General features: G+C 35.4%; 4 protein-coding genes across 6 annotated transcripts; 3 read left to right on the top strand and 1 right to left on the bottom strand.

The window, feature by feature from the left end:
* The first annotated feature begins 893 nt into the window (after window positions 1-893).
* On the top strand, window positions 894-3,853 carry Obp1 (odorant-binding protein 1). Of its 3 annotated transcripts, XM_089734615.1 has the most exons (6): window positions 894-1,052; window positions 1,834-1,909; window positions 2,273-2,361; window positions 2,772-2,883; window positions 3,662-3,770; window positions 3,803-3,853. In XM_089734615.1, exons 1-5 carry the CDS (start codon window positions 990-992, stop codon window positions 3,748-3,750), a joined length of 429 nt encoding a protein of 142 aa, XP_089590741.1. In that variant the 5' UTR covers window positions 894-989; the 3' UTR covers window positions 3,751-3,770; window positions 3,803-3,853. The 3 variants fall into 3 exon arrangements, with proteins under 3 accessions (XP_089590741.1, XP_028038616.1, XP_089590742.1); XM_028182815.2 differs by having other exon boundaries at window positions 3,662-3,853; XM_089734616.1 differs by lacking the exon at window positions 894-1,052 and adding an exon at window positions 1,420-1,596 and having other exon boundaries at window positions 3,662-3,853.
* Window positions 3,854-6,450: 2,597 nt separating this feature from the next.
* LOC114249298 (uncharacterized) lies at window positions 6,451-9,904 on the top strand. Its single transcript, XM_028182816.2, has 5 exons — window positions 6,451-6,612; window positions 7,436-7,597; window positions 7,825-7,939; window positions 8,276-8,346; window positions 9,813-9,904. The coding sequence occupies exons 1-5, from the start codon at window positions 6,550-6,552 to the stop codon at window positions 9,828-9,830; spliced, it is 429 nt and encodes a 142-aa protein (XP_028038617.2). The 5' UTR covers window positions 6,451-6,549; the 3' UTR covers window positions 9,831-9,904.
* Window positions 9,905-12,794: 2,890 nt separating this feature from the next.
* Obp99a (Odorant-binding protein 99a) lies at window positions 12,795-15,952 on the bottom strand. The gene is made up of 5 exons (XM_089734608.1): window positions 15,809-15,952; window positions 14,694-14,870; window positions 13,874-13,988; window positions 13,516-13,601; window positions 12,795-12,920 (listed from the first exon to the last, which is right to left on the bottom strand). Exons 1-5 carry the CDS (start codon window positions 15,863-15,865, stop codon window positions 12,897-12,899), a joined length of 459 nt encoding a protein of 152 aa, XP_089590734.1. The 5' UTR covers window positions 15,866-15,952; the 3' UTR covers window positions 12,795-12,896.
* Window positions 15,953-19,475: 3,523 nt separating this feature from the next.
* Obp6 (odorant-binding protein 6) lies at window positions 19,476-24,200 on the top strand. The gene is made up of 5 exons (XM_028178846.2): window positions 19,476-19,621; window positions 20,620-20,793; window positions 21,436-21,550; window positions 22,856-22,941; window positions 24,089-24,200. The coding sequence occupies exons 1-5, from the start codon at window positions 19,565-19,567 to the stop codon at window positions 24,107-24,109; spliced, it is 453 nt and encodes a 150-aa protein (XP_028034647.1). The 5' UTR covers window positions 19,476-19,564; the 3' UTR covers window positions 24,110-24,200.
* The last annotated feature ends 451 nt before the right edge of the window (window positions 24,201-24,651 follow it).

Raw genomic sequence — 24,651 nt, 5'->3', positions numbered from 1 at the left:
TGGGCTACTTTCGGGAAGTTGACTGACATACTAAAGGGGAATATGCCTATGAAATTGAAGCGTCAGATATTCGAGCAATTTGCTCTCGCTGTTATGGTATATGGGGCCGAAACATGGACGCTCACAAAGCAAATTATGACCAAAATGCCAGTTACGCTAGAGCCATGGAATGGGCCATGTTAGGCATTTCGCTACCAATATACGCAGAAGAACTCGTTTGACTCACATAGCCAAAGTGATTGCTCGGAAGAATTGGTAGTGGGCCGGCCACATAATATGTCGTCGCACTGATAATCGGTAGAGCACAAAAATACTGGAGTGGAGACCTCGTACTGGACGTCGTAACGTGAGCAGACAGCCAACGAGGCGGGCTGACGACCTGGTCAAAGTGGTTGGTAAGAACTGGATGCGAAAGGCAAGAGACCGAAGAGAATGGGGTGCATTCGAAGAGACCTACACTCAGTATTGGGTGGACACGGGTTGAAGAAGAGATAGTTTTAGTTCTTTACTGGTGGTAAGACATCTTGTGAGCACGCACGGGTAGGTACCACCAGTTGCCTATTCCTACTGTGAAGCAATAATGCCTTTTGCTTTGTAGGGTGTGGCAGATATTGTACTGTAGAAAAGAGACTTAAAACTCATGTCTCCGGGTGGGTGGTGGTATTTACGTTGTTGATGTCTATGGGCTCCGGAGACCACTAACACTAGATGAGCTGTGAGCTTGTCCACCTTTCTAAGAGATAAAGACAAAATCAAAAACACGTGTTACAGTGCGCTAGTTGAAATTTTGTGTTATTATTGTGTCCACTAATTAACGTGTCGTCTATAATTTGTGTGTTTGTCTTTGATAAGCGAACTTAATTACCAAAGGGTATTTAAATACACAGTTCGATCCTATAATCCAAGTTCTATGTCATCTTTTATAATGTACGTGTAAGTAAAATACAATCAGTCTATGTTGATACGGTTTGGAATGAGCCAAACTTAAAATGGAGAGAAAGGATTTTTATTTGTTGATCGTTGTTGTTGCTTTGACTAGTGGAGTTAGTTCTGTAAGTATTTCGAATGAACAAACTGAAAAAAAAAATAGTTTAAAAAAACTAACAAAATGCGCTTTTATAGAAAATCTAACTAAAAAATAGAAAATAAATTTTAATAAATTTAAATTAAAAATAATGTAACAAAAAATGATTTTATAGTAAAAAAGCGTGGGTTGCTTTTCGGGATATTATCAAAATATCCCTTCTACTCATGTCTGTTCACAAAATATTTATAACTAGTGATACCATGCACCCCACGCTTTTTAAGCTACGCTTACGCTTTAAAAGCGTGTTTTGTTAGTTTTTTTAAACTATTATTTATACTTCATTTCTTTGTTGAATTTCAATTTTTTTAATATATTTTTTTAATATTGAATTGACATCGGTCCTTAATAAGTAATACCAAATTTCGAATCAATCCGACGTTTTGAAGGTGGTCAAAATCATGTTCAAAGATTCCGTTACATACTAATATACATACTTCTGAAGCTAATAAAAGCGTACTATAAAAGAGAGAGTACCATGGTTTCATTCGTTTTTGGAATAAGTCACATGAGTAGGTGTAATGAGACCACCTAACTTGATTGTGATATTACTAAAGTTGGTTTTCTTTCTGGTTGGGGTATGATTGGGTTACACAACGTTTGCTCATCGTAGGAGATAATATTGAAGTTTGTCCAATGGCTTGGAATTGGGTCTCTATGGGTTTTTATTCAACAAATCGTAACGTTAATTAGCAGCTATATCTTGATGTAAATTTAATTGTATTTGAATTAATTAAAATTCTGTGTAGATGTCGAGACAGCAACTTAAAAATTCCGGGAAAATGTTAAAGAAACAATGCATGGGAAAAAATGATGTCACGGAAGGTTTGTTTTTTTTGGAGATTTTTTTAGTTTGTCCCATGTTTATTTTGAGAAAATTTAATTACATATATATTATGTTTTCATGATGTTTTGTAAAATATAAAAAATAATGGATTATTGACTTGTTTCTAAATTATGGGAACATTCTTGACGACTATTGCTTTTTAAATTATTATTATTTTTAAATTTATATTAGCATTAAACAAGCGAATTGAGACTTTGACTACATGTCTCATGGTGGAAGGTGGAGTTCATATTTATGTCGTCAGTAAAAACGATGAGCTCATCTGTCGCAAAATATAAAAATAGGTCATATATGTACTATATGCAAATGAAAAAAATATATTTCGGAATAACATTTTTCAGAGGAAATAGGAGATATAGAAAAGGGAAAATTTATAGAGCAAAAAAACGTTATGTGTTATATAGCGTGTATCTATCAAATGACTCAAATTGTAAGTAATTTCTAAGAGTATTATTTGATTAATGTCTCCATTAATTCTAAGAATTTATTTTATGAGACCGAATTAGTGTGTTCTTAATACTTATACATCAGATTTATTTAGATGTATATATATTTATATACATATATGCACACATAGTAAATTCTGTTCGTTGGTACTCGTATCACTTCAGAATGCCTGGAGTGGTTTAGGAATTTACTTATTGTTTGTTAAACACAGTGTAAATAAAATTTTAACGGGAAGAAACGCTATTTCAAATTCATTCAAAAGCAAATTCACAATGCTTTTATAATATTTTTTTTAATATTTGGCCACTGTAATGTCTTTAGCTTAGAATATGAGTACGACAATTATCTGTACGGTAACAAAGTGATGTCTGTCTATTATTATTTGTATTTTAGATTAAAAATAACAAAATAAGTTATGAAGCATCAATAAAACAGATCGATTTGATGTATCCTCCAGAGCTTAAAGAATCTGCTAAAGCATCAGCCGGCAGATGCAAAGACGTTTGTAAGTTTTTTTCCCCTTTCTTTTATTTAAAAATTATATTATATTATTATAAAATCTAAATATGATGTACAAAGTGATTATCTTTGTACATCATATTTAGATGTTCATTTAAATCGGATTATATGAATATTATTAACACGTTGACTGCCATGTAGATCACCGGTGCCCTACGCAGCGCACTGAAGTAAATAAGTCGATTTCGGTTACTAAGCACCTGGATTGCCTAACTTTTCTTTCTTTTGTTTGTTAATGTACGTTTTAGTCTTTTAGGTCTCTTAGAAATAGATTCATTCTCAGTATCTTCGGATTTTTCCCAGAGTCTACTAGATATTCCGGGGCCATTACTAAGAAGATCGCAGAAACAAATCAAAGTAATTACTTGAGTGCGCCCCGTAGGGCATCGGTGACCTACATGGCAGTCAACGTGTTAATAAATTCTTATTATATTTTTGTACCTTTAAATTAAAAATTAGGCACGCGGTCCAACTGACGCTATCAGGTTTTTGGGATCCATATTAACGATAACGTACGAAACGTTGTTCATCATAAAGATAGAAGTCTTAAATGACATTGCACTTTGACATCGATGGACTGGTTGATAATACCTACCCGCCCAGGTTCCTAATATATACTATCAGTAATTCAGCATCAAAGAAGTCGTATCGACTTTATTAAACATGTTTTAAGCTTTATATTTTATTAATTTAATTAAGAATTTTAAATCTAATAGTAAGTAGTAAATGTATGTTGTAATATGAGACGGATTTGAATTTTACAGCGAAAAAGTACAAGGATATATGTGAAGCATCGTACTGGACTGCGAAATGTATGTATGAAGACAACCCTAAAGATTTTATCTTTGCGTAATATTTAAAAGTTTAAAAAAAATGTAAAATAAAAAAAAGTTTAAAAAAAAATATGTAAATAACCAACGCACTATACATGTAATTAAAATAGTCAAATTATTGTACGGTCTGTTTTATTTATTACCCAACAAGTAAATGCATACTAATATTACAAATGCGAAAGCGTGTGTTGTTTGTCCTTCTTTCACATTGAAATGGAGCAACGGAATGATACGTTTTTACACGCTTTATATTTTTAAAGTGACTAGAGGTCCCGCAGTAGTCGAAATTCGACTATGATTAATTGGAATTGTAAGTTTGTACACTATTATGATTGTATTTTATACTTCTATAATCACAAATTTCGCCAGGGGTACACTATAAAAAAATATTAATAAAGACAAACAATATTTAATCTATTCTCAATTTGACAACAGACGTCAAAAACAAAAGTTTGACAATAAATAGTATGCATGCGTGTGTGCGTCAAATACATGGTATGTAGTGTGTGTAATGTTTTCTTTATTGATTTAATGTATCTTTTATGCATTATTTTAAAAAAATATTAGCATTGTCCACTTCTTCTCTATATTCTCTATAGGTGTGGAAAATTTCATACTCCTCCGTCCGCGCAATTTTCGTAAAAAGGGATACAAAGTTTTTGCTTCATGTATTAATATATAGATAGTATTAATTCAAAAGAGTGACATAGACTACCATTTATCCCGAAAAAACATGTCATTCCTACGAGAAACTACACTGACGCGTTTGCTTGACCACCCGGGCGAAGCCGCGTGTAACAGCTGGTATGAAATAGCAATTAAATTAATAGGATTTATTAAACTATTTAAATAAATGACTTTGTCTTCTCTTTTAGAAGCGTATGAGGACTATTAGATGGTACGACCGGTCACTCGTATTGAATATTACGAGTATGTGAGTGCTATGATGGTTCGATTTTTGTAGGCGGTATTGTTTTATTTTAAGTAGCTGAAAAATTTTCGCAGTTAAACATCAGGTAACATAGGGTAGACAAAGTAAGGTATTTTGTAAGCACACAAGAATAGATATATCACCGTCCTGTTTCTGTCACGCTCATGAGTTCCGGTTTGAATGACTAGACCTCTATTAATATAATACAATAGAGACGTCGATTTGTTTGACACATAGACTCGGGTAACCAACATCACTTAGGCATACTAGGAATTTCACATTAATTTAGTCCTGATAAAAATTACTAAGTGGTCAATGCAGTTGAGACTCTTGTCACAAGATAAGAATTCGCTATTCAAGTTATAGGTTTACATATAATTTGAAAACAATATATAATTATAATAAAAACATTCACTCATTCGCTAAAAAAATAGAATACCCATTTCTTCTAGGGCGATAGCCCTCTTTCGCCACATATCCTGCATACCTCCCAGGGGCGGCAACCTTGCGAAAAAGGCCCTTGATATTCTTGGTCCGGGGATATTACTACGCCGAGTTGATTGATTGGGGAGGTGACTTTTCTCCATCTGTTGCGGTAGGAGATATGCATCGAGTACCGAGTCTGAAAGTCGGCTGTGCTGACTGTATTTTTCACAGAGGTCATTTTGATGCGCCGCTACCAACCTCAGCGGTTTGGACTTTCTTAGCTATGAAGGACTTATTCCTATTGGAGCATTAAAGAGCCGTGTCGTGGGCGAAAGCAAATATCATTTTGAAATAGACTGAAGAGACGAGGAGAGAACGAAGCCTTGTAGGATTCTGACCGCGAACAGGCAAGGGGCGGAGCGAGTTCCCTCGACCAGATACCGAATAGAACGGTTTGCCAAGAAGTCTTGTAAGGTCTGTCCAATGCGCCAATATTCGACAATTTGTAGATCAAAACATTGGGTCAAACTTTGTCGAATGCCTTCGTGATGTTCGACATACTTACAGCAAACACATATACTCTTCCTCCTCACGGCTTATTCTTCATTAATGAGGGTCGTGATTACAACACATGCTCACGATTGACTCCCACGGTGAAGGAATAACATCGTGTAATAAAAATCAAACCCGCAAAATTATAATTTGCGTAATTACTGGTCCTCTTGTGAGTCCGCGCGGGTAGGTACCACCACCCTGCCTATTTCTGCTGTGAAGCAGTAATGCGTTTCGGTTTGAAGAGTGGGCAACCATTGTAACTATATTGAGGCCTTAGAACTGATATCTCAAGGTGGGTGGCGCATTTACGTCGTAGATGTCTATGGGCTTCAATAACCACTTAATATCAGGTGGGCTGTAACCTTGTCACCCATCTAAGAAAAAAGAATAAATACTAATTAAAAAAGAAACCTTGATAAGAGATTAATTTATCTTTGCTCATCCATCTGTGTGCGTTTTTAGCGCTCTGGAGAGTATCACGTAACTTGGTGTTGAGAGCTAAGCGAGTTCTAATACACGCCTTATTCATATGATTCTAAATGTGCAATATGTGGTTATTTTAGCACATATTATCATTAACCTTGAATTATCATGATTTTATAGCGTAAAACTGCCAGTAAAATTATATCAAATTGTCGCATTTCAGTTGTACACCTATGTATTGACCAGGATTAAAATTATAGCTATTTACAAATATTAGTGAATAATTTCAATGTCATTAATACCACTGGGTTGTTAAATATAAATGCAGTGTAGCTGTTTGCGATTAAAATGTAAAAATTACCTCTCTTGACATAAAATTACTTCAATAAAAATATATAAAAGTTGCCGTAGTATTCTAGTGTACGTAAAACATCAAACCAGGAAACTAGAACGTGTCGCGCGGAAAACAATTTAATACAATAAAATGTTGAAGATTCACGTACTACTGTGTTTTGGAATGGCAATTCTATATTTTGGGAGGACAAAGGTAATTTTATATGAATTTTTATTTTTTTTTGCGAAAGATTTAGGCTTTCTGTCTTTCTAGTCATCGGTCACGGTAGATGAACTAAGAAATCATACGAGACAAAATAAAAATTAACAGCTCGGTTAAAAAAAAAGTTAATATTGATTCGAACTCTAGCACCGTGATTAATGGTGTAAAATGATAGGATTTAGCATTTCTAATCAAAAAAAAAACAGGCAAATATTACAGTAAACGAGCCAGGTTTGCACATAAATCAGTTTTTATTAAAATGTATAGCATTTTGTGTTCGGACTATGAAATTCATCAATTAGTGTGGTTCACTTGGATTTACTGCAACGACCTAAGTTTTAAATATTTGTCCTTTTTACGCCCGGTGTTGAATGGTAACCGGAGGTCACAGACATATACAACGTAAATACCGTCGCCGAATTTGAGACATGAGTTCTAAGTCTCAATTCTTTAGTACAGCGGCTGCTCCAACATTTAAAACAGAATGTACATATAAGTGCTTCACGGCAGAAACAGGCGGGGTCGTAATACTTACACGTGCGGGCTCACAAGACTTCCCAACATCAGTAATATTGTGTGAAATGCGCTCAAGCTGTATGTATATTTACGAATAATTTAGTCTCAATCATGAGTTTTCGAAACGAGCCGTTTTCGATAAATAATGAGTGTTGGTAGTGTTCAAATATTTAATCGAGAATATCTTACTAAAAATTCTTTTATTTGCATACACACATACACACACGCACTTCTAAGGTTCTATTTAAAATGAATAGTTTATTTGTGCATTTTAAAACTGTTAATGTTATTTTCGAAGGCTGTGACACCAGAAGAATCAAAAGCATTCGAAGCGTTTGCAAAACCCCTAATAGAGCAATGCCAGAAAGATTTTGGGATGGATAAGGAATCATTTGCTCAGAAAAATCTAGAAGAAATCGACGAATGTTTCATAGCTTGCATCGTTGAAAAATTTGGTATTGTAAGTAGAATAAGAACATTGCATGTACTATACTGCTTCGAAGAGAACTAAGATATTTTATAAGCAATGCTTAGTAATGAAATATTAATAATATAGCATTTTATTGCGTAACTTAAAAAAACAGCCAGTTAACTTTTAAATTACTAAAGGGTCCACACATAATGATTAAAAATTAACAAGTTTTTTAATATTAAAATCGTAATTCTATTATATATTATATGTTACAGACGAATGATGAAAAAATTGATGGTGATGCACTCAAAGCTTTAGTTACAAAGTTTGTTGGAAATGAAGAGGAAAGAAATAAAATTAATAAAATCGTTGAAGAATGCACAGAGGATGGTAAACATCATCATTTAAATTTTACTTGTTTAGGTTGATGATTTTTTTCTGATAAATTCAATTAAGATAAATAGTTCAGTTTTCTAAATGGAGTCTTGTAGTTGCTTATTTACTGACATTTATTCAATGACTGACTGATCCTGACATTGATTTATAAAGAGGCTCATAATGGTTGGTTATCCAAGAAATTTGTACACAGAAACTGATGACATGAAAATGGGTTCCAAACTATGGCTCTTAATTTAATAGACTGCAACGACTTATCATATCCTTGTTAAAACAAAGTCGAATCAGATTTGTCTAATTTGATTTAATTAATATCAATTTAATTCGCAGCCAACAAATCTGGGGATGGGACTTGCAACACTTCCACAATATTATTCCTATGCCTACTTAAAAATGGAAAGGTGAGTGTGGTGAATTCTAAAGCCGTAGATTTAAAAAAAATCTAAATGCGCAAGTATTATGATTCGCCGCAAGGCTCCGTCTAATTGTTATTTGAAATGATTTTTCTTGGACTCAATACGTTTAACTTTAAGTTGAAAATCGCATATCATATTATATGGTGCGTTTCAACTGATAATAATTAATCCTACTAATATTATAAATGGGAAAGTTTGTAAGAATGTATTGATGTACGTTTGTTACTTTTTTACGCAAAAACTACTGAATGGATTTTGATGAGTCTTTACAATAATATAGCTTACACATTAGAATAACACATAGGCTATAATTTATAAAGAAATAGTGTGTATTAAATTATCCCAAATATAACGATAAGTGTCAAGGAAGTAGGAAAAAAAATCTACCATCTTCGAGCTATTTTACCGTGCGCTGCAAAAGCTGTTGAAGTTAGACGTATATAATGTATTATGGAAATCTTTATCATAAGTACCTACTTCTACAAAAATCTCGCGACAGCATATAACTCACTTTTTTGTGTACGCCATTATCGCGAAAATTGTAAACTGAAAATGCAATAAAAAATTATAATTTATGAAAGTACATTTGGTACTCACAAATTGATACTTATAACATGAAAATAAATACTCGCATCTGGTGATTAAAATTTTACAAAACTTTGTCTTTTACACTACATCATTTGGACAAATAGTTAATAGTTATGACTATAAACAAACGAGTGCGCGATATTATGAAAGATGAAGATAGAAAATTCAATAAAATCAATAATTACAGTTTCCGAAGCGAAGTGCGGGCAGGTCGCTAGTAGTTATATCACGTCCTTACGTATCCATCAGATCCAATAACCTTTACATTAGACACCTTCAGCTCTAACACCAGGAGCAGGCTTAGGGACCCCGGTAACCGTATTCTTCGAACTCGACAAGGAGGTCGACGTGCAACCTAACCCATACTACAGCCCGCTGAGTTTCTCGCCGGATCATCTCAGCGGGTCGCGATTCAAATCCGGTAGTAGATTCATTCACGAAGCAGGTGCCCTTGAGGTGTTAGGTCTCCTTTGGAGGCGCTCGGGCAGCTGTTAGCAAATCCCACCCCTCCTGGCTGAGCCTTTGCTCGCCCACCTGTCCTGGTGAAGCTGGAAAGGCCTCCGGGTCACGAGTAATCTTTCAATCATAAAAAAAAGTAGTTCTATAAAGAACAGTAACGACTAGTATTACTCGTATACCTTGTGATAAGAACTTTGTTCTTTCATATCGAGCTTTCATATAAAAAAAAGGTTTACTATTATTACATCATTAAACGACGAAAATTAAATATTCGCCTTTAACAAAATGCATGCAGTAACCGAATTGAAAATACACAAAAGTAATCATGCTTAATTCTTAATGTTTTAGTTTTATATTCCTAGGTCACCAGAATATTTACATAATTTGTTTTTTGATTTTTCCAGGATCTATGGGGATTTTAAGTGATCGATTATGATGCGAAAAACAAAACACACGTTCACAATTGCTTGATATTAAAATTCATGATGGAACCATACGGATTTTTTGTTTTAATTATCTATCTTACTTTTACTACGGTAGAGCGTATTGAGAGCTGGCATGAGTAGGTATCCATCTTGCCTATTTCTGCAGCGAAAAAGTTATGCTTAGCGGTTTGAAAATTGTACAGCTGTTACAATACCATCCGGCTATGGAATGAGCTCCCCTCCACAGTGTTTCCCGAGCGCTATGACATGTCCTTCTTCTAACGAGGCTTGTGGAGAGTATTAAGCGGTAGGCAGGGGCTTGGCTCTGCCCCTGGCATTGCTGAAGTCCATGGGCGACGGTAACCACTCACCATCAGGTGGACCGTGTGCTCGTCTGTCTAAAAAAGAAATAGGTACAGTTGTGACCAGTCGCGGGTGGCGGAATTTAAATTGTGATGATCATGGTCTCCGTTACCCACTTTAAATCATGTAGCCCGTGAGGTCATTGCAAAAAAAAACCTAATTTCGTATTTGGCTTTACCTGATTCAGCCTTGTTTTTTTGAACATTACTATTGGATTGATCAGGTAAAAGACTTTACTGAAACCCCACTTAACGAGTGTGTGCGCCGGGCCTCGGTTCGCAAACTATGGAAAACATCTGTCAAGGCTTTAATAAGTAAGAATTCCACATGACCACGACTGCTCTGCCAAGAGCAACCGATTATGATGATGATGATGATTGGATGTGTTTAACATTGTGAACCCGCACCACTATTCTTTTTGTTTCGGTGTCGAATTAAGGCTTAAACGTAAGCTCAATCGCATTTGCTAATTATATTTTTTATACAAAAAGTATATATGCTGTACGACTCTTTGTAGATATGTATTCGTATGTATTTGGTGGCAGTTTTTCAGTTTTTGATATAGCAGCTTAGCTCTTAATCTTACGAGAACGATTACTTGAAGAATAAGCATGAATCCACTTAGTTAGTAAGGAATGAAATAGAAGCATTTTAATGGAAATTTTATTGCTCTCGTGTTGTTTCATCGAATCACGTTGTTGTATTTTAATGACTTGTATTCTTGTTTATTCTCAATTATTTCTACATACATTGCATTGCTTACTTGTAGTAGGCAATTAACGGTAAGGTAATTTAACGAATGCCTTGATCTTGAGTGTTTGTTACAAGTCGCTTCGCGGTAAATATGCCGAAATTTTGTTTTGTTTCATATCAAAGCAATAGGTAAGTAAAAAAAGTAAATCGGTTACCTTGAGCTCTGATTTAATGACACTAGTTTATATTCGAGATACTTCCGAGCGTCTGGGCGTCTTACTTATAATTTCAAACTTTGTTATCTTATAAGGAAACGTTAATAACATTCTTGTCCTTTAGATGCATCTAAATATTATTTCACAAGGTGAATACGACTGTCTGCCTTGGAACATGAGATCGAAGATGCGTAACCATATTTTAGTAGTCTGTCGGTCGAAGTTTCAATGGTATTGTGGGTGTCGAGTGAGCCATACTTGAAATCAGACTGCATTGGTTAGTTCGCGGCAGAAGTATGGCGAATGGCGATGTTTGTGCTGGCTTTCAAAATTACCTTTTTTTTATTGCTTAGGTGGGTGGACGAGCTCACAGCCCACGTGGTGTTAAGTGGTTACTTGAGCCCATAGATATCATCAACGTAAATGCACCACCCACCTTGAGATATTAGTTCTAAGGTCTCACGTATAGTTACAACGGCTGCCCCACCCTTTAAACCGAAACGCATTACTGCTTCACGGCAGAAATAAGCAGGGTGGTGGTACCCTCCCGCGCGGACTCACAAGAGGTCCTATCACCAGTAAATCAGCATTAGTAGTGTTATTATATTCTGCCTTTTTCTTCTATAAGCAGACATTCTATTCGAATTATAGAGCAGCCGTAATGGAAGACATTTTAACCGTCTACTTCGCAATTGGTACTTACCTTCAAAAATAGAATTAAAATAGTTGAAAACTCGATACTAGTATACCGGCACATACATACACACCACATAATGGACTATGAATTTAATTTAAAATGTTGATCAATGTGACTTTTATTATATAAATTTTATACGAAAGAAATATATAACTTTAAAGTATATGTGTAAATCAGCAAGTCTTGATAATGGGATAAATGTTTTTTTGTATCCTATATATGCCTATCTGTTGTTAACTACTTAGTTACCAGGGCCCATAGACATCAACAACGTAAATGCTGCCATTGATTTTGAAACATGAGTCTTAAGTCTAAATTTTATACATTTAATACAACGGCTACTCCACGCTTTGAGCCGAAATGCATTACTGCTTAACTGCAGAAATAGGCAGGGTGATGGTACTTAGCAGTACGGGCTTACAAGACCGGTACACGTAAAAAAGACGACACGATAGAGGTACCACCAACATTCATCTAGGAACGTATAATATACGATTGGTTACTACCAATTATATAATGTTATATGTTTCTTTTTTTCGACAACGACGCACAGTCACCAGATAGGAAAGAGAATATATACATACATATACTGGTGGTAGGACCTCTTGTGAGTCCGCACGGGTAGGTACCACCACCCTACCTACTTCTGCCGTGAAGCAGTAATTCGTTTCGGTTTGTAGGGTGGGGCAGCAGTTGTAACTATACTGAGGCCTTAGTACTTATCTGAAGTTGGGTGGCGCATTTACGTCCTAGATGTCTATGGGCGCCAGTAACCACTTAATACCAGGTGCGCTGTGAGCTTGTCCACCTATCTAAGCAATAAATAAATAAAAAACATATATTAGATACAGCGGTAGGCAGCGGCCTGGCTCTGCCCCTGGCATTGCTGAAGTCCATGGGCGACGGTAACCACTCACCATTATCCGGATGCTCGTCTGCCTACAAGGGCAATACAAAAAAAAAACTTTATGATTTATATAATAAAACAATTTTTTTTTTTGAATGCTTTAATTAATTAATTAGTTGAGTGAAAAACCCTTTTTCTTGTTTCCTAATTTATGTGCTTAGTACACAACATTACCTTTTCGATCATCTTCAAAAATCGATATTGAAACCAAACTGAAACAAATAAATAATAAAAATCAATTGCGGTTACTTGTAATAAACATCCATAAATCCTATGAGTAAAGTAAATCACTTGTCCTGGAGTCCATCTAACCGAACTCAAGAGGAAGTTTTCGATTCGGACCGTTTTTGACTATTCAACGAGATACAGTTTGCATGTAGCAAATTTTTGAACTGCGAACTGTAAAACTTTTACTTTTACAGCATTACTTAAGTAGAAAATTAACAAAAATCTATATATATATACATAAATGAATTGCTGTTCGTTAGTCTCGCTAAAATTCGAGAACCGCTGGACCGATTTGGCTCATTTTGGTCTTGAATTATTTGTGGAAGTCCAGAGAAGGTTTAAAATGTAGATCAATATGAAACTGCTCGGAATTAAATAAAAATAACAATTTTGTTTTTCCTTTGATGTGTCCCCCGTTGGACGGATTCCTTTTGTTTGTTTTAAGTTTATTTAATACAAAAGTTTAGGTCTTTTATTTATCGATTGAGGCACTACGAAGTCTGCCGGGTCAGCTAGTATTAAATAAAAATGAACTCACATTTAATATTGTTTGTCGAGAGAAAAATATATAACCCATACCTCTAAAGAGTTTTCAATGAGACAATTGTAAGCGAGTTTTGCGCGTTCACAGCCCTTTACATCGTCGCCGACGGCTTCTTCGTTGACTGAAAAAGATATGAAGAGAGAAACATCAAAAATATTCCAACTTCTTCCACTACACTGTATTTGTACACTTACGATTCGAAGACATCTTTACGTTGGAATTCCTACGCTACTGATACTTCAATTATGTGAAACTGTACGTTGGAATTCACAATAAAGTATTATTAATCCTCTTTAATAACCTTTTAGCACTAGACTGGTGGTGAACTCGACTGCCAACCATTGTAATGTAATTTTCGAACCTCATAATTCCCAAAGGTTTTAATACCCGTACCTTTAGCACATCTATGAAGGAATTCTTCGAGATTCTTTACTTCCTCATCCGCATTGAATATTCCCTTGGCTTTTTCTAAGGCAGAGCTGTGTGACAGATTTCCTTTGTCATCGAACTGTTAAAAAAGATGATTAATTGGATTGCTTGCGACGTTTAGAGACAATACAAAACGCACATATATATAATACGCATCATCAATCGTAATGATAAAAAGTTGGCCTTGAAGAAAAACAGTTCAAATAATAATATTAGGTACACTTAGGAACCTTTTGTTCTATTGAATACGAATATGAAGTCAGGCGGCAATGTTGGTGATTCCTGGTACGGTATTATAAGGAAATCGTGGTAGGTGTATCAAAATATGTTTTTACTGCATGCAATGTCACACAATTGAAAATCAGGTAGCATCAGCTAGCTGCCTACGCCATTGATTGTGAGTTGGGTCGCGATTCCGATCCGGTGGCAGATTCTGCAAGGCACTGCTCTTGCTTGGGCCAGTGTTAATAAATTCCCTCAGGTTGAACCCGTGACCTCATCTACCCGTCCGGCCATAGATGGAATAGCCTCTTAGGATACCAACAAATACGTAGGGGAAAAAAATTACGTTTTATGAAAAAATAATTAAAAGTTGGCACGAATATTGTTTGAAACTCACTAAATCGATATTGTTTCTGTTCTCAGGGCTGTATACTATATTATTGACTGTGGGAATTTGACATATGATATTTTGTGTCTTTTTTTTAAAAAGCGCAAAATGCGGATTTTTTATTTCAAAATCAGATTATTAGCTTAATCTGATTTTTGGTTGACTTATACTTACGAGGCCAATCTTATTGAATATGCAAGCAACAAAACAGCCCGCATTTACACCACTTGGGAATTTCTTGTTTTTGAAAGAATTTATATCGTCTATAGAGATAGGATGTTCCACAATACATTCTGCTCCAATTTCTATAAATTTCGATTGTATCTTATCTTTTTGTTCGTCTGTCAGTGCCTGTAATGTGAATGTTGTTTTTATTTGATGATTTGATAGGTTTGCTAATACAGATTGCAACTGCATTCTGTATTAGGAAATAGTAAATGTTACAGACCTAAAAAAATGTTGTTAATTTGGTTCGTATCGGTCTTTTCTCGTACCGATTAAATTATTCTTCTTGATTGGAGTTTAAGTAAAACAGCTCAACTTATCGCTTTATTTTTTAGTAATGGGCTTTTTTGGTAATGAATTATGAATTATTCGAAACAAAGGTGCTGTACAGCTTCATCTCATGTTTGTAACTTAATTTCATTGAACACCCGTTACCACAAAATCGATCAATCACAGTAACGATTAATACGAAAAGAAAATAATGACACGTGATTAAACCGTAAAGAGTAATTTTAATAATGCTTAAGATTCAGAAAACAGAAGAAAACACACATTTTCATCGTCTTCAATTTAAAAACTCAGTGACGTTTACCGTGATGATATTCGTCCAAACAATGGTTGTTTGGTTGATACACTTTAGCGATAATACCAATCAGTGTTGTTAACATTAGAATTTTTTCAACTCTGTATTTTTAGATTAAAGAAATTTAAATTTATATATTTTTAAATACATGGAGCATAGCATCATTTATGTATTCTACACAAAACTGTTTTGTTAAATAATTTCGATCTCATGTCCAAGGTACCATTATCTTAGTAATGATTTCTATTGTGTGCTTAGTGCAAGTTTTTTAATTTCTCGATCGCGTAAAAGTTAACTCAAATTTATATGCAGGTCGAACAACGCTCCTAGCGGCAAACGTAGGAACGCTGTCCAACTCCATACAAATCTGAGTTAACTTTTACGCGATCGAAAAGTAAAAAAACTGGCACTAAGCACACTGTTTTTCTTTTCCTTCTACATTTACTAAATACAATTACACATAATTACATATAATACTTACGTCTGAGTACTTCAAGGTCAAAACGGACAGAACAAAAAAAACGATAAACGAAGTCATTTTGCTTGTACCTCAACTGTCTTGTTGGGAACTGATGTTTAATTTTGGACACTCCGCCGTTTTATACTAAACGAAAACGCGTAGACATTGTCAATATCCTGTGTGACAATGCTCGGTATTTTGAATCAATGATATGGCTTAATCGATTAGCCGATTCACCATTGTTTGAAACAACGAAGGTGTTGAAATAAACAGATTCACATATTAATTGCATGGAATTAAAAAAAAAAAAACAATATAGCAGGAATGTTTTTACTAATGCTAGTTCTTCGTGGATGTACCTAGTAACCCAGTTAGATCCAGACATGACAACATCAATGTGCCATAAATTTGATGTTACACTTTTTGGTATTAGTAAAATTTGAATTTAATATTGAATATAAATAACATCTGCATACGGACACATGTACTATTATTATAAAGCAAAGTTACTTGATTTTTAATAACTAGTTACTAGTCAAACCCGGCCCGGTTTTGTTGGTCTATCTTTGATTTGACTTTGATCCGATTAATATCAAACTTAATTAAATCACCCGTAAAGTCAAAGTCCTAAAGTTACTCCGAAATTGGTCCTGCCGTTTCAAAGTCTACAGGGAACAATCATCGACATCGACTTTAATATTGATAGGCTATACTTGATATATTGTTATAAAGAAGTACTGTACAAACTGAGACCTTGAGAACCTGAGAACTCACGTCGGTGGTGGGTGGCGGCATTTACGTTGTAAATGTATTTGGGCTCTGGTAACTAAATACTTAGCATCAGGTGGGCTATGAGATCGTCCACCCGCTTAAGAAAAAAAAAAGATGCGTGGTGTCGTGGGACACCGGATAGGAACGAAGTTCCTTATTATAAAAATATTAATTTGAAATTCTATTCATGGTATAAAGAAAATAAAACTGGAGGCTTCACAACAACCCACGGTCATTCGGTAACGTGCGAACTTATTGTGGTACACTTCATTCACGATTGTTTGCATAAGAGTTAGTGTATTGCGCAAACGAACGCTCTGAGATCGTGGTCAATGAATGATACAAAATATGTTATTTTTTGTACGTTATTACAAAGTTAAGTCGTATTTGTGCATTACTAATTTGTACGTTATTACAAAGTTAAGTCGTACATTATGTGCATTACTAATTTGTACGTTCTTACAAAGTTAAGTCGTACACTGAGTGCATTACTAATAAAAATCTTACGTTACGGACGTTTTTTCCCGGTTAGGGTACCCCTCCGCATTGTCCTATAAGGAACTTCATTCCAAAAAGTGAAATAGCTCGATATTTATTAAAACAAAACGGGACATCGTTGTTAGTAAACATATCAAATACGACGCCGCGGCGCCGTTATAGAATACAAGACTTCGATCTTATTCTGTCGCAAGGGTGGTGCCTTGGCGTTGTGATGTCCATGGGCTCAGGTTACCTCTTTACATCAAGTGGTTACAACTGTGAACTCGTTCATTAATCTAAACATTAGAAAAACGAATAAGTTTAAGTGATACAGCTACTGATAGCCGGACGTAAAACTTAAAGCGAAGTATATATATATATATGTACGTACATCTAAAGTAAGTAGTAAAGCCAAATCTTGTATAATAATATTATGCCAGCACGCATGAAAAGGATAATTAATGCACTTAATGACTTATCTCGTCTCGAAATCAAATCGATTATTAACGTTTTTCTGTGAATTGTATTGAATGATAGAGAAAAATATGGTGGTTACAGAAATAGGTTCAGCAAAAACGGTCCAAAAAGGCCAGCGGCAGTATGTTGTTAATGTTTTCGGAGGCGATGTTGCCGTGTGCAGTGTCGATTTTTCTAATATGTTTTATCAACCGAGAAGTGTGTACAGAAGTTTAACTACAATAAATTTGTTTGAGAATTTGTTTTTAATGTATTTATATTTTCATGGCGTAGTTGTTTTTAAACATAGTTTAATCTTTAAAATGTTGTGTATATGCTAGGATGTGTATCGAATGTTTTTAACAAATTCAGTAGGTCAGTTAAAAACACAATGAAAACAACACTGATAAAAAGTCACTTTACTGTTGGCTGGACGTCTTGTGAGTCCGCACGGGTAGGTACCATCACCCTGCCAATTTTGGCTGTGAAGCAGTAATGCGTTTCCGTTTGAAGGGTGGGGCAGCCGTTGTACTGTAAAAACGGAGACCTTAGAACTCATATCTCAAGGTGGGTGGCGGCATTTACGTTTTAGATGTCTATGGGCTCCGATAACCACTTAACATCAGGTGAGTCGTGAGCTCGTTCACCCAAATAAGCAAAAAAAAAACTTCAATCGTAAAGTTTTGTTTCATACTAGAAAACAAAAAAGAAACAGAAACAAAAAAAATATATAAATTGTAGTACTTAGTCGAATGTTGGAGGTTGAAAAATACGTCAATACGACGTCCAAGTATTATTAAGCTAATCGCTTAGAACTTTTTTACACGAACTTTGCACGTTTGATTAGTCATGTTCTATTCGCGGTTTTTCCTTGTAACAACAATTTATTTCAAAAATAGAAGCTAAAAAATGTCATTTTCGTTTCTAGAACAATAGATTAAGACCTTGTTTTTTATTTTTATTTTATTGCTTAGATGGGTGGACGAGCTCACAGCCCACCTGGTGTTAAGTGGTTACTGGAGCCCATAGACATCCACAACGTAAATGCGCCACCCACCTTAAGATATAAGTTCTAAGGTCTCAAATATAGTTACAACGGCCGCCCCACCCTTCAAACCGAAACGCATTACTGCTTCATGGCAGAAATAGGCAGGGCGGTGGTACCCACCCGCGCGGACTCACAAGAGGTCCTACCACCAGTAAAATTGTTTTGTCGACGGCGACTTGTCCTATTGATGTACCGTGCATATTTTTGATACTGAGTAATTAAAGTGAAGGATCTGGTGTTTTAAGATTGGCTGCCAAATTCAGGTGGTACCTATATTTCTATTATTGGTATATTTCCCGTCAGCCAACTGTTGCCAACTTTATACTGTCGTTCTATACAACATTGTAAATGTCGTGTGATTGTTTTCTTGGTGCATATTTACTGGTGGTAGGACCTCTTGTGAGTCCGCACGGATACGTACCACCACTCTGGCTGTTACTGCCGTGAAGAAGTAATGCGTTTCGGTTTGAAGGGTAGGGCAGCCGTTGTGACTATACTTGAAACTTTAGAACTTATATCTCAAGGTGAGTGGCGCATTTACGTTGTAGATGTCTATGGGCTCCAGTAACCACTTAACACCAGGTGCGCTGTGCTATATTATTACATGCTAGATGCAACTACCACATTTTTATTGGTGTTGTAATTGCATAGTATTTTGTTGCGTTGTATTTTAATTGTTATTCATTTACTTGAAAGTGAATGCTGCGAACTTCAATTTTACTTTCCAAACTATTTCAATAATAATTAATGATTCTTTAAATCAGCTTCAAGCTGTTTAATGATTTAGGCAGATAAGATAAATATAAATTTTATCCCGACCTCAAAAACTTAAAAATTAAATAATAATCAAGTACATGGTATGTAAGTGAGACGTGATTTTTTGTTCCGTTTTTTATTGACTACAGTGTAAATTGATGCTTAATGATCTTCCGAAACACGTATCTGCGGTTATTATATAAACGGGAGTGTGTAATCCCCTCAACTGAGTCTCGATTTAGAACAAGAAGGTACAACACGTCAAAATGTCAGCTAATTCTTTTGTTGTATTGGCATTCTGTGCATTGGCTGTTGGTGTAAATGTGAGTACATGGCTATGAATAATTCATTGTTTTTTATGAACGCATATTTTTATTTAACAACAGTTACATAAATTTAAAATTTTATGTAGATTTTTAACGGCCTGTTCACTTATTTCGCGGTTACTAGCACTTCGTCACATGTAGCAACAGATTGGCTTGGGGTCATCAAAAAGATCATTACTGCATATCTATCTGCATCGAAACAAAACGGGATATAAATATGTAAAACGAACAATAAAAAGCTATAATATGGCACCAAAAGTTCATATATACTCGTAAAAGTACCTAAAACTTTCCGTTTTTTTTTTGTTTACTTTAGTTAATTTTATTGAATCGATTTCTATTATTAACTTAAACTATTATCAAATTCCATTGTAGCTTTTGTGTTAATTTAAAATTCATCACAAGTAAGGGCTTTTCAAGCCAGAATGTCGTGGTAATAAATGAAAAAATGCTTTTCATTGGAAGTTTTTTTTATTTTATTGCTTTGATGGATGGACGAGCTCACAGCCCACCTGGTGTATATATTTTTTTCTATTGCATAGATGGGTGGACGAGCTCACAGCTCACCTGGTGTTAAGTGGTTACCGGAGCCCATAGACGTCCACAACGTAAATTCCGCCACCCACATTGAGATATGAGTTCTAACGTCTCAGTACAGTTACAACGGCTGTCTCATTCTTCAAACCGAAACGTATTACTGCTTCACGGCAGAAATAGGCAGGGTGGTGGTACCTACCCGCGCGGACACACAAGAGGTTCTACCACCAGTAATTACGCAAATTATAATTTTGCGGGTTTGATTTTTATTACACGATGTTATTCCCTCACTGTGGAAGTCAATCGTGAACATCAAGTATGTATTTCATTAGAAAAAATTGTATCCGCCTGGGATTCGAACTCCGGTGCATCGCTCAACACGAATGCACCGGACGTCTTATCCTTTAGGCCACGACGAATTAAAAAATAATTATAATTACTGTTTTTGTTTCCTACAGGCGCTAACAGAAGAACAAAAGGCCGAGATAACGAAATCATCATTGCCTCTAATAGCGGAATGCTCCAAAGAGTTCAGCGTGAATCAGGGCGACATTGACGCGGCTAAGAAACTTGGTGACCCGAGCGGTTTGAACTCTTGCTTTGTAGGATGTTTCATGAAGAAAGCTGGAATCGTAAGCATATTATAATAGTTTCGTAATAGTGTATTCTTCAGATTTTAGAATTAATCAAGTTAAAAAAGTTTAGCAATAAATTTTATGCTGTTCAATATCCGATCATTAAAAATGTAGTAATTCCTAGAATATATTAAATTTGGTGATTAAGTATTTCCTGTCTTTGTTACAAACAATACAAACAGATGTAGGAGAAACCTTCAAGATAGCATCATCAAGTACATCTTGTTACACATAAATTTTATCTTCCTCTTTAAATATTCGTTCGCTCGATCTTCCTATTTAAGCATGTCGACGCTTGAAAGGCAAACGTGACTAAGCGACAATTACAGCTTTGTACATAAATGATAGGCAATAACCTTATTCTATGTGCAAAAAAAATATATTTCTAGGTCTATTAAAATCATTTCAATCCTACAGCAACTAGCTAGATTCTACTGCAGCTAGATTCGTTAAAATAAAATTTGTTTTCAGGTATTTCAACTTTAGATTAGTCTACTGTAAAGTTCACGCATTGTCCCTTAGTCATGTTTGCGTTCCAAGCGTCGATGTATAAATTTGGAAACAAATATTAAATAATTGTAGTTTTTCATATAATTAGCTTAATTGTTCGTAAGACATTGACTACGGTTTATTTTACAGATCAACGCAAGTGGTCTTTTCGATGTAGCCGCTACTATTGAGAAGAGCAAGAAATATCTTACCAGCGAGGAGGACTTGAAAGCCTTCGAGAAACTAACGGAGACGTGCGCTCCAGGTTTGTGGTCTATTTCTTTTTAATACGCTTTTATTAGCTTCAGACGTATGTATGTTAGTATGTAACGGAATCTTTGAACATGATTTTTACCCCCTTTAAAACGTCGGATTAACTCGAAATTTGGTATACTTATTAAGGACCGATGACAATTCAATATAAAAAAAATTAAAAACAAATAATAGTTTAAAAAAACTAACATAATACGCTTTTATAGAAAATCCAACTAAAACATAGAAAATAAAATCATTTGTTCTTACACTTTTTTTAATTCAAATTTTTTAAAATTTATTTTCTATTTTTAGTTGGATTTTCTATAAATGCGTATTTTGTTAGTATTTTTAAACAATTATTTATTTTTCCTACCTATTCTAGTAACCTCGAGGGGTTATTCTAGATTCACCGAGCTAGTAGGTGAGCTCACGGGGCTCAAACCGGGAGTGTTGCTAACACTGGTCCTAACAAGAGCGGTGCTTCGTAGAATCTAAGAATCTACCACCGGATCGCAAACGTGACTCACTGAGAAGATCCGGCGAGAAACTCTGTAGGCTGTATCTATGCGTTAAACGTGGTCTAGGCTGTAGTTTTTTCCATATATTTAAAAATCGAAAACTGACTGTTTATCTGTGAAATTTTGATGATGTGATTGTAATTGTGATGTAATGAGACAAATTTCCGTTTGCCCATTATACTTTACCGGTGACCATGGTTTGTACATGTTTACAATGTAAATGCGCCACCCACCTTGAGATATAAGTTCTAAGGTCTCACGTATAGTTACAACGGCTGCCTCACCCTTCAAACCGAAACGCATTACTGCTTCACGGCAGAAATAGGCAGGGTGGTGGTACCCACCCGCGCGGACTCACAAGAGGTCCTACCGCCAGTAAAACATACATAGACATTTGATAATTTGGCCGGCTGATTTTATGTCGGATAATAATAAAACATTTTCTATATTCGCTATGTGTGAGTTTGCTCTAAATTAACTATTTATCACGTGCAGATTTTTTTAGTGCGATCAAATAATTCACAATTAATTGCTATTTATATTTTGAATCCCTTCCATACTTGGGTTAAGTTGGGTTCTTGTCGATTCTAAAACGTGTTATTAGTTATGTGTGTAACCGTGTACCAATTGGTGTTGAAGAGCAAATATACACGTTTTGGTTTGAAAGTTACAATAGTCCTTATTCCGATCTAAAATAGGTTTAAATTTCAAATTCTCAAGGTGGGCTGCTATGACTGTTTAAAATTCGTTAGTTCGTTTACCCAGATATGATTAAAACCGTATTGATTATTTTACAGAAAACGACAAACCAGTCAGTGACAGTGACAAGGGCTGCGAAAGAGCAAAACTTCTCCTCGACTGTTTCGTTGCAAACAAAGGAAGTGTAAGTGAAATCGTTTTTTTTTGTCTTAGAAGGATACATGCTAGTTGATGTTGAACGATTATGATTTAGTCCCTCTTTACTTGTTTGAAAACTTGGTTAAAAGAATACACGATAGTAGCACTCAGCAAAGATCTGGATGAGGAAGCCGAGGATCGTGCTCAATAGCTTGCAGTTGGATATGTCCAACAGTAGACTGCTATAAATTGATGATTTATATCCGTGTTTTTTGTCCGAGTGTTATATATCCTAGAGAAGAGTTCAGTCCAGAACCGTAGTGAATCGAATGATACATGATGAAACGGACTCTACACGAGCGTAGTATTTCCAAGTCATATGTATGAACTCTGCTCTGGTGGTGGGTGGTGCTAAAGTAAAATGGAGATGATGGGACAATCTCAAACAATTACTGGAAGCGCTCTGCAAAACGTGAATGTCTGAGATTTATGACTACATTTATGTGGACTATAACAATACAATTACTTTACTGGCTGTTTACCGTTCCATAGATTTATTGTGCGGTTTAGAACAACCACAACAATACTATAAATAAACTTAAATAATATATAAATCAGTTTTGTTTAAAGATAATATAGCCTTCTTAGTCAACAACGACTTGTAAAGATAATAAAATACAATTTAATTCGTTGGCATACTAAACTAACTAACTAAACAATTATTTACTGAAATTACTGGGGGTAGGACCTCTTGTGAGTCCGCGCGGGTAAGTACCACCACCCTGCCTATTTCTGCCGTGAAGCAGTAATGCGTTTTGGTTTGAAGGGTGGGGCAGCCGTTGTAACTATACTGAGATCTTAGAACTTATATCTCAAGGTGGCGTTGTAGATGTCTATGGGCTACAGTAACCACTTAACACCAAGTGGGCTGTGAGCTCGTCCACGCTTCTAAGCAATAAAAAAAAATGCGGATTTTTTCATTGAGAAATTTCCATTCGGTACGCTCGTAAGTGATGTGCGTACGATGTGTATTTAGTTTAAGAGAATTGTAACGGTTTTGATTTTTTTTAAAGAGACAAAACTAGTTGAAATTGACATGGTATAGTATTAAGAAGACAATTTTAGGTATTTATCAGTGCCGTACATTATCAAAGTTAATTTGTATGATAACATTGTATGATGTTTTGTTTCAGTTCTCGGTCTTCTCACTTTAAAGAACAAAGCCTGTGATGTTTCAATAATTACCTGATAATATCTAAGCAATCATTTTTTTATTACATTTGTTGAATAAAAATAAAATTCAGAGTTTTTTGTTTTTATAATTGACTTATATATCCAAGAATAAGTGACAAAAAAAAGGGTCATAGTGTTAGGAACTTGCGTCGTGTTTGGGTTTTCTTAATTCAAAGTTTCGGGGCGATGCTGTCGAGCCGGTAACCGGAGTAAGGATCTCACTCAAGTTCTAGTCTCCTAACTGTTTCGGGTCTACACCGAAATCACTCACCATCAGGTGGGTCGTATGCTCGTCTATAAGGGTAATGAAAAAAAGAATATGAAATGGACGATAATTTATAGGACATTTTGTTTTTATTGCTTATGTCGGTGGATAAACTCGCGGCCCACCTGGTGTTAAGCGGTTACCGGAGCCCATAGACATCTACAACATAAATGCCGCCACCTATCTTATATGTTTTTTTTTTTTTTATTGATAGATCAGTGGACGAGCTCACAGCCCACCTGGTGTTAAGTGGTTACT

The sequence above is a fragment of the Bombyx mandarina genome, chromosome 18 (genome assembly GCF_030267445.1).
Source record: "Bombyx mandarina strain Sakado chromosome 18, ASM3026744v2".
Classification (NCBI taxonomy): Eukaryota; Metazoa; Arthropoda; class Insecta; order Lepidoptera; family Bombycidae; genus Bombyx; species Bombyx mandarina.
Note: the sequence above shows the minus strand (reverse complement) of the source record. Positions and strands in the feature narration are given on the sequence as shown.